The sequence below is a fragment of the Glycine max genome, chromosome 10, assembly GCF_000004515.6.
Source record: "Glycine max cultivar Williams 82 chromosome 10, Glycine_max_v4.0, whole genome shotgun sequence".
NCBI lineage: Eukaryota > Viridiplantae > Streptophyta > Magnoliopsida > Fabales > Fabaceae > Glycine > Glycine max.
In genome coordinates this window covers 24,395,041-24,404,223 of record NC_038246.2, presented here as the reverse complement: position 1 = coordinate 24,404,223, position 9,183 = coordinate 24,395,041, and the positions used below count along the sequence as shown (strand labels likewise).

At 35.0% G+C, this 9,183-nt stretch overlaps 2 protein-coding genes across 3 annotated transcripts; one reads left to right on the top strand and one right to left on the bottom strand.

Annotated features, from left to right (window-relative positions):
• The first annotated feature begins 231 nt into the window (after positions 1-231).
• Positions 232-1,906, top strand: LOC100784697 (zeatin O-glucosyltransferase). Its single transcript, XM_003535838.5, has one exon. It carries the CDS (start codon positions 304-306, stop codon positions 1,747-1,749), a length of 1,446 nt encoding a protein of 481 aa, XP_003535886.2. The 5' UTR covers positions 232-303; the 3' UTR covers positions 1,750-1,906.
• A 1,114-nt stretch (positions 1,907-3,020) lies between these two features.
• On the bottom strand, positions 3,021-7,954 carry LOC106794977 (ATP-dependent DNA helicase pif1). Of its 2 annotated transcripts, XM_041006122.1 has the most exons (4): positions 5,238-7,954; positions 3,843-3,900; positions 3,427-3,755; positions 3,021-3,344 (listed from the first exon to the last, which is right to left on the bottom strand). In XM_041006122.1, exon 1 carries the CDS (start codon positions 7,615-7,617, stop codon positions 6,715-6,717), a length of 903 nt encoding a protein of 300 aa, XP_040862056.1. In that variant the 5' UTR covers positions 7,618-7,954; the 3' UTR covers positions 3,021-3,344; positions 3,427-3,755; positions 3,843-3,900; positions 5,238-6,714. The 2 variants fall into 2 exon arrangements, with proteins under 2 accessions (XP_040862056.1, XP_040862057.1); XM_041006123.1 differs by having other exon boundaries at positions 3,021-3,755.
• Between the last annotated feature and the right edge of the window lie 1,229 nt (positions 7,955-9,183).

Genomic DNA, 9,183 nt, shown 5'->3' with positions numbered 1-9,183 from the left:
TGGAATAGTTCATCAAATTTTATTTATCGAATAAAAGGAATTAATTTTGTGTTATTACAAAAGATTTAGAGTGATGATACATGGACATTCATATTTTTTATACACAACTCTCATTTGTTTTTATTTCTCTCTGTGAAATCATATTATCTATAAAGCTTATACTTTTTTTTTATTTTTATATTTGTCTCACTAGGTGTCCATTAGTACATTAGATGTTGATCTATAATTTTTCAAAGATTTATTTGATTACAAACCAAGCGAGCTTTTAAGATTGGGGAACTATAAATAGTTAAATACTTGCAGATGCTGCCGTCCCTAATCAACATCCAACCCAAGAGGTACCTAAGTTCCCCAATGGCTTCGAATGAAAAAACCCTTCCTCATCAAACCCAAGTGGTTCTGATACCTTTCCCTGCACAAGGCCATCTCAATCAGCTTCTGCACCTCGCACGCCATATTTTTTCACACAACATACCAGTTCATTATGTTGGCACTGCCACACACATTCGTCAGGCCACACTTCGAGACCACAACTCCAATATTTCTAACATAATTATTCATTTCCATGCCTTTGAAGTTCCACCCTTTGTATCCCCTCCTCCCAACCCCAACAATGAAGAAACCGATTTCCCATCTCATCTACTTCCTTCATTTAAGGCCTCTTCGCATCTTCGCGAGCCTGTGAGGAATCTTCTTCAGTCCCTCTCATCTCAAGCCAAAAGGGTCATTGTCATCCATGACTCGTTAATGGCATCAGTGGCACAAGATGCCACAAACATGCCAAATGTTGAGAATTACACTTTTCACAGCACGTGTGCCTTTACCACCTTCCTTTATTATTGGGAGGTAATGGGAAGACCCCCGGTTGAAGGCTTCTTCCAAGCCACAGAAATTCCTTCTATGGGAGGATGCTTCCCACCCCAATTCATCCATTTCATTACTGAAGAGTATGAGTTCCATCAATTCAACGACGGCAACATTTACAACACAAGCAGGGCAATTGAAGGTCCTTACATAGAGTTTCTGGAGCGTATTGGTGGAAGCAAGAAGAGGCTTTGGGCACTGGGGCCTTTCAACCCTTTAACCATTGAGAAGAAAGATCCAAAAACAAGACACATATGCATAGAGTGGCTTGATAAACAAGAGGCGAATTCAGTCATGTATGTGTCTTTTGGGACAACAACAAGTTTTACAGTGGCACAATTTGAACAGATTGCAATTGGGTTGGAACAAAGCAAGCAGAAGTTCATCTGGGTGCTGAGAGATGCTGATAAAGGAAACATTTTTGATGGAAGTGAAGCAGAAAGGTATGAGCTTCCAAATGGGTTTGAGGAAAGAGTTGAAGGCATAGGGCTATTAATCAGAGACTGGGCACCCCAATTGGAAATTCTGAGCCACACTTCAACAGGGGGGTTTATGAGTCATTGTGGATGGAACTCTTGCTTAGAGAGCATAACCATGGGGGTGCCAATAGCAGCATGGCCTATGCACTCTGATCAACCAAGAAACTCAGTTTTGATCACAGAGGTGCTCAAGGTTGGGTTTGTTGTGAAGGATTGGGCACAAAGGAATGCATTGGTTAGTGCTTCAGTTGTTGAGAATGCTGTGAGAAGGTTGATGGAAACAAAGGAAGGTGATGAGATGCGGGACAGAGCAGTGAGGCTTAAAAATTGCATTCACAGGTCCAAATATGGAGGTGGAGTTTCTCGCATGGAAATGGGTTCTTTCATTGCTCACATCACTAAATAAATAGCCTTCTATATCGATTGATAATTTTGTGGCTCCTAGCTAGTTCAAGATGGCAGAATTTAACGGTTCATGAAGTTAATGCAAAATAAATTTTGCATGAAAATGCACACATGTACGCTAAGCCTTTTCCCATAATTCTTATCTCATTTTAGAACAATCCTTCTTTAAAGTTCCTACTATTTTCACTGTTATTTTATTTTATTTTTTTATCATTACTATCCTCCATTTCAGTTCTAGAACTTCTCTATCAAAGACAAATATATATATCTATAGTGCATATAGGTATATTGTTTTTCACGCACAAAATCGTGTGTCTATGTCCTATAATAGTTTCCGGGAAAGCAATAATATTATTTGTTGACGTAAATTAAATTGTAAAAACATTTCTCTCATCGTTCTTGATTGAAGCTTGCCTGAAGAGTGAAGGGGTCATGTTTCATGTGTAAGGGAAGCAATAAGTCCCAAGGGTGATTTTTTTTAGATATATAAATCCTAAGGATGAAATTATTATAATATAAATGTGATATTGATTTATATCGACATATGTTAAAATTTCTTTTAAATAATTATACTCTAAATAATTTACTTAATGTAAACATTTACTGCTAGACTGATATGAAAATAAAAATTATTTAGTTATATTTTCATTTTTAATTAAATTAACACTGATAATAAAATTACTTAATAGTTATTACTCAATGATATATGGGATCAATGGAAGTGATCGAAGAAGATTACATTTAAATAAAATTATTGAATAATGTGGTGTAGTATAATTTTATATTTTTCTAAATTTTTTTATTGATTTGATGTCACATTCAAACTTATATTTTAATGGTTTAAAAAAATATTACAAATTATAAAATTATGACAGAAATTGACATTTTTCTAATTTTATGATTTAACTATATATAATATTAAAATTAACATATAATGTCAACCAATAAATTTGACTTAGTCTTCTTAATTACAGGGTGATGAGGTCGATGTGGGATTATATTCAAGTTAAAATAATTTCATGGATGGGGACAAAAATTAATAAACTCCTCCTTGTTTCCATCGCGAAACAAATGTTTTACTTGGAAACTAGTCTGTCACTTGTGCATACGTACGGGTTATTCGCCAATTGATTTTTGCTGAAAGAATTAAAAGAAAGGTATTGTAAAAGAAAAAAAAAAAGACTAACATTCATATTAAAGAGTTTTATATAGTACAGTACATTGATTGCCAAATCCATAGAACATAAGCACAAAGATAGTTCCAAACAAAGATAACTAAAATTATCTGCCAAAATAACAAAATAGATTCAATAACAACGCTAAAACCTAATCTATGTCGTTATCGTCCCATTCTTTTTGGCGTCTAATAACAACTTCCTAGATTTTTTCATCACGCCTATAGTAGAATGACACTTCGTCTCCGTGGCTGAAATCGCTTTCTTGAAGGAATTTATACCAAGGCTGAACGACATACTTATCACCAATCTCATTGTGAAGCACGATGACATTCCATTGTAGTGGAGGTTCAAATCTTCTAAGGATTGTCATGTGGTCACTATAGTGGATTAGACATTGTGTGGCAGAGGGTGGAAGTTGCTATAGGAAAAAAAAGTTAAGCATTGAAATTAAGATTTGTATAGAAGCTATAAATAGATATGAATATTTTACTAGTGGATACGATGCAGCTAGCATGGATTGAGTGATGGGAACGGTTCAAATAGGTTTCCTTGAGGCGCAGCGTGGTCTTTTGCATGTCTGCTGGTCTAATGGTGGAGTGAAGTCGAGGTCAAATTTTGAGTGGTGGTCACAGGCCAGGAAATTTATGGTTATCGATTCTTAAATCTACAATTCTTTCCTGAATCTTGTTAGGCCATCAGCAAAGAAAAATTTGCCCCTGTGTTGCCTGACTCGAATTTCATAGCTGGCCCCATCATATTTGAACTCGACGAATTCTGGATAATTTGGTTCCCATTGCCAGTGATAAAAAGTTGGTATCTCTATGTTGTCCTGCAAGGAAAAAAAATTGTTTTAAAAAGCAAAGACAATATCAAAAGCAGCAGTGGCAAAAGTAGGCATTTGATTTTACTATCTCACAATGGAACGCTGCTTTAAACTGCAATATTAATGGCCGCCTGATTGCTTGGAATTTGATCTGCAATGCCATGAAAAAAAAGAGGAGTTAGCATTTAAGGATTCTAACTTAATAACAGAAATAATTTTTGTTGATGTTGCAAAGAAATAGAGAGATAGTTTCACAATACTAAAGTTTGAGGTGTAAATCAGTATTTGGAAAAAGATTAAAAAAAGCATGCATATTGACCAATTTGATTGGGACAACATAATACGAAGGAAGGGAACAAAATTAAAGTCTACAACCCTAAATTGGGGTGTTGCTGCAATGGAATACTAATTGAATTTAAGTTGTTTGACATTACACTATTAGGATGGACGAATCAGAGTTCTGAATTAGGATTATCAAAACAACATAATAGAACATGCATATAATATAACAGCTAAGAAGTTTAATCCAACACATGAAAATAACCAAAATAGAACATGTGTAATTCAAGCAGAGTAATGAAAACAAAAAATGAAACCATGGGTAATGGATTTAAGCATTGATTAAATGGAAGAAACTTTGAGAGGGAAAAATCGACATTATAAAAAGAACATAACAGACGATGTATATAACCTAACAACTAAGAAGCTTAATACAATACTTGGAAATAATGCTAATAGAACCCAACAAAATGCAATAGACACAGTTGCGAAATTTGTGCATAATGATACAAGCAAAAGATCAAACCATGTTGTAATGGATTTTAGCATTGATGAAACATAAGAAGTTTGACTGTGTTATATAGATTTCAGCATAATAGCTAAGAAGTTCAATAGAAAATGTGGAAACAACTGAAATAGAACGTAACTAAATTAACATTTAAAGAATTTAATAGTGTTGGTGGTGTTAAAGAACGGTTATTTCTTAGAATCTATTTAAGAATACACTATCACAACGACTGAAACAGGGTTTTGAATTAGTATCAGGAAAATATCAAAATAGAACATGCATTGCTATCAAAACAGAACATGCATGCAAAAAGACCATGCAGGGAAAGCTATAAAATACAAATATGTGTGGGCCAAATAACAACCGGCACAATTACTAAGGTAGATGACAAAGTAGTAGCCAAGAAACCTAACAAAAGGATGGAAATAACCGAAATAGAAGGCAGGAAAAATGGATTAAGGGTTTGGCACATGAAAGAAGGTTGAGTGACAAAGTAGGAAGTCACTGTGCATGGACAATCATGGATTCAAAGCTAGAAGTCTGAAATATGTCTATCCTAAATTGCAAGTGGAAAAGTCACAAATACAGATGGTAAGATGATCAATTTTGGTTCGAGATATGCATGAAAAATGTAAGCAAAAGCAAAAAAAAAAAACCACCAAATGAATAGACATCGAGTGAGGTATTCGGTTTATACTGACCTTGCTTGAGGCAGTTGATGAAGCGGAATTCATGGCGACAGTGGCGTTGAGAGAGTGATTTCCTTAGAGTTGAAGTGGAGGTCGCAGAAAAAGGAAGCGTGTTTTGGTGGTCTGAGGTAGTGGGTGGTGGAAGGCTCATTGCTTTTCCAAGGGTGTAATTGGCGGCAATTAAGTGGTTTGGGAACTGTGGAGCATTGAATGCTACATCTAAGGATTGGACGTGAATGGGTGGATTAATCAGTGTGAAGCTATGTTCGACCAGAATACTAGTTTACTCCCTCTTCCAAATTGATATTACTTGTTTTTATATGGGAGTGGTCTTATCGGCAAGCGCACCGGGTCGCCAAGTAAAATAATTAAAATGGAATGAACCGAGTATCGAACACAGGGAACTTGTTCATTTAGCAAAGTTTTGTTAAGTAAGAAGACATTTGCAAATAGAAATTAATGATTGTGAATTAAAGCAAAAGTATGTTCTATCCTAAGTAAAAGCAATAAACGAGAACAAGTAAGTGTGAAAACAGATATCTAAAGGCATTGGGCCCTCCTACTGAGTAAGTTGATGCAATTAAAGATGATTTTCTAATTAAAGATGTTCTTGTGTTCTATGCTGAGGACAAAAATACCAAACACAGATTCCTCCAGAGTTTGGACTAATTTAAATCAAACTTCGTTCACAGATCCCTCTTGTTGAACTTAGCCTAATTTAAACAGCATTATACTCACAACATAATAAAGAAAACTAAAACCCTGCACACTATCCCTAGCAATGCAGTTATTCAGTCCATGCTCTATCAAGTTCTAAGGAAATAGTACATTTCCTAATGCTAAAGTCCCTAATAGCACACACAAATGGGTGATCAAGCCACAAGCATACATACAATAAGCATAGATAGAAGCAGTGAACACATAAAACAACCTTAATTAGATATGAAAAAGAGTTTACATCAACTACTCAATAAGAATCCCCAATTGAGGGTTTTAGCCTTTCATGGCAAGGAAGCTTCTTTTACACTGAAGAAGAGGAATCAAGAGAAATTGCTTGAGAAGGATATAAACATGGTGACTGAGAAGGCGACATAGACATTCCTGGGATATAAACATGACCTCCGACATTTGTCACAGAAATTATGTCAGCTGCAATAACATGTTGTGCTAGCCTTGTCACAATTAACCTAGTATTGTTACACAACCCTTGAGTTTGGTCTAAGTTCCTTAACAACATTATAGGTGTTCCAATTTTGAGTGTGAGACAATGATTAGGTAAGCCAGATGTTATCAACGAATTAAGAAATTCAGTTATGAGTGAACGAAAATGACAACTTTCAATGGTTTCAGATTTGTCAACTGAATCAGAGCTCGGATATTCCATTTGTTCACCTATGATTATTTTAGACATGAAAACGCCTATTCATTAACAAAAAATGTCAAATTCAGCAAAGTTGCAACATTAATCGTTATTATGATTTTGTCGGAACTAAAACATGAAAAACACAATAAGATAATTTAGTATATGATCACCTGGTATCAATGTAAGTATATAATCATTAACTTGTTGTATTGTTTCATTTATAGAAGCTAATATTGCTTTAGATTGGAAGTATTCAGGATCATTGTGATGATGACATAAATCTGGGAATGTAGAACTGACTATACTATGAATGGGATCATTATATTCTATGATTAATAGTTCCTGTGGAATTTCAATAGTAGCATAGCCATCATTGTCATGTCCAATAATACCATCACCAATATCTATAATCCATTGTGCAAAAGACGCAATTTCTTCTTGATCTGTTGCTTGCATGTTGTTTTGTAAACGCATGTTTTTTGTCAGCCTCAAGACCTGACAATGATCCCATAGATAAGAGGAATTAATTTTTGCATTAGCAATATCAGAGTGGCTGCCTCTTGGAATGACTGGCAGGATCTGCCGAAAATCTCCACCAAAGACCATGACTTTACCTCCAAAGATTTTATTATCCGTTGAGTTGTGTTTGATGATATCTCTAAGGCTGTGATCAAGTGCCTCAAAATAGAATTTGTGAGCCATGGGTGCTTCATCCCAAATGATTAGACTTTTCTGATTTAATAGTTCAACTAATTGAGTTCCTTGATGGATATTGCAAGTTGAGTCTTCAAAAACTAGAACTAATTTTGAATGTGCAGTTCTACCTCCATGCAATAGTAGAGAAGTTATGCCGCTAGAAGCAACCATAATTACAATTTTATTGTCAGCTTTTAGTGAACTTGCGAGTGTTTTCCAAATGTATGTTTTTCCTATACCTCTATATCCATAGAGGAAAAACATACCACCTTCATCTTTATTAACAACTTCAACAATCTGGTTATAAATTGATGCTTGTTCGTCTGGAATCATCGATATGTGGTGTTAGATGCGAAGAAAAATGAATCCAGTTGAAGTATTGAATTGTAGAGGAGAATAACTAAAAGAGAAATGGACATAACAATTTTCAGAGGTGTAAATTGCTCTGTAATTAATATACCTGTCATATGAGAAAATAGATGTTCAAACTCTGATATGAGTTCTGCATTGTTGTAATTGAGTTCAGCTAATATAAGGCTATTGTCTAGATAGTGTTGGATCGAGTGGCCTCAGAATAATTAAGAAGGGGGGGTTGAATTAATTATTCCTAAACCTTTACTAATTAAAAAATTACTCTTTTAAGGCTTTTACTTTTGTTGTTAAGAGAATATGGAGTAGAAGAGAAACTTAATAGAAAGTAAAAGCGGAAATTAAATGCACAGTGGAAAGTAAAAGAGTAGGGAAGAAGGAAACAAACACACAAGAGTTTTTATATTGGTTCGGCAACAACCCGTGCCTACATCCAGTCCCCAAGCGACCTGCGATCCTTGAGATTTCTTTCAACCTTGTAAAAATCCTTTTACAAGCAAAGATCCACAAGGTATGTACCCTCCCTTGTTCTCTTTGAACCTAGTGGATGTACCCTCCACTAGAACTGATCCACAAGAGATGTACCCTCTCTTGTTCTCAGTCAAACCCAAGTAGATGTACCCTCTACTTGTACCACAAAGGATGTACCCTCCACTGTGTTAAGACAAAGATCTCAGGCTGTTAAACCTTTGATACTTTGTGAATGGGGATACAAAAGAATTCTCAGGCGGTTAGTCCTTTGAACACTTTTGTATTAGGGAATGGGAAGAATCAAAAGAATTCTCAGACTGTGTCGTTTTGAATTCTTTGACAGGGGAGAAGGGAGACACAAAAGAATTCAGGCGGTTAGTCCTTTGTTCTTTTGGAAAAGGGAGAAAAGAGACACAAAAAGAATTCAGGTGGTTAGTCCTTGGCGAATTCTTTTTGGCAAAGGGAGAAGAGAATGAAAAGATGAATAGCACAAGTTTTCAAGGTTTGGAAAAACCAAAAAACTTCAGAAAGCTTTTGGTACAAAGAAGAAGAAGAAGTTCAAAGAGATTCAAGGCTTGTAAAGGATTGTATGAAATAAGTGTTCAAGATTCTTGAAATGCAAAACAAAGACTTGCTTTTATAGACTCTTCATGTCTGGTCAAAAGGACCATTCAGAAGAGTTATAACTTTTAGAAAAACTTAAAACCTATTTGAAAAAGTCAAAACCTTTTTGAAGAGTTACATCTTTTGATTTTTTTTCAAAAACAGTCACTGGTAATCGATTACCAAATTAGTGTAATCGATTACACAAAACTTTTGAGTGAAAGGATGTGACTCTTCACATTTAAATTTGAATTCCAACGTTCAAGGACACTGGTAATCGATTAACAAAACATTGTAATCGATTACAGCCTTTTGAAAATAATTGGAATGTTGTAAATTCAGTTTGAAAACTTTTTCAAACTCATTTTGATACTGGTAATCGATTACACCATTATGGTAATCGATTACAGAGAGTAAAAACTCTTTGGTAAAGATTTTGTCAAAAACTCATGTGCT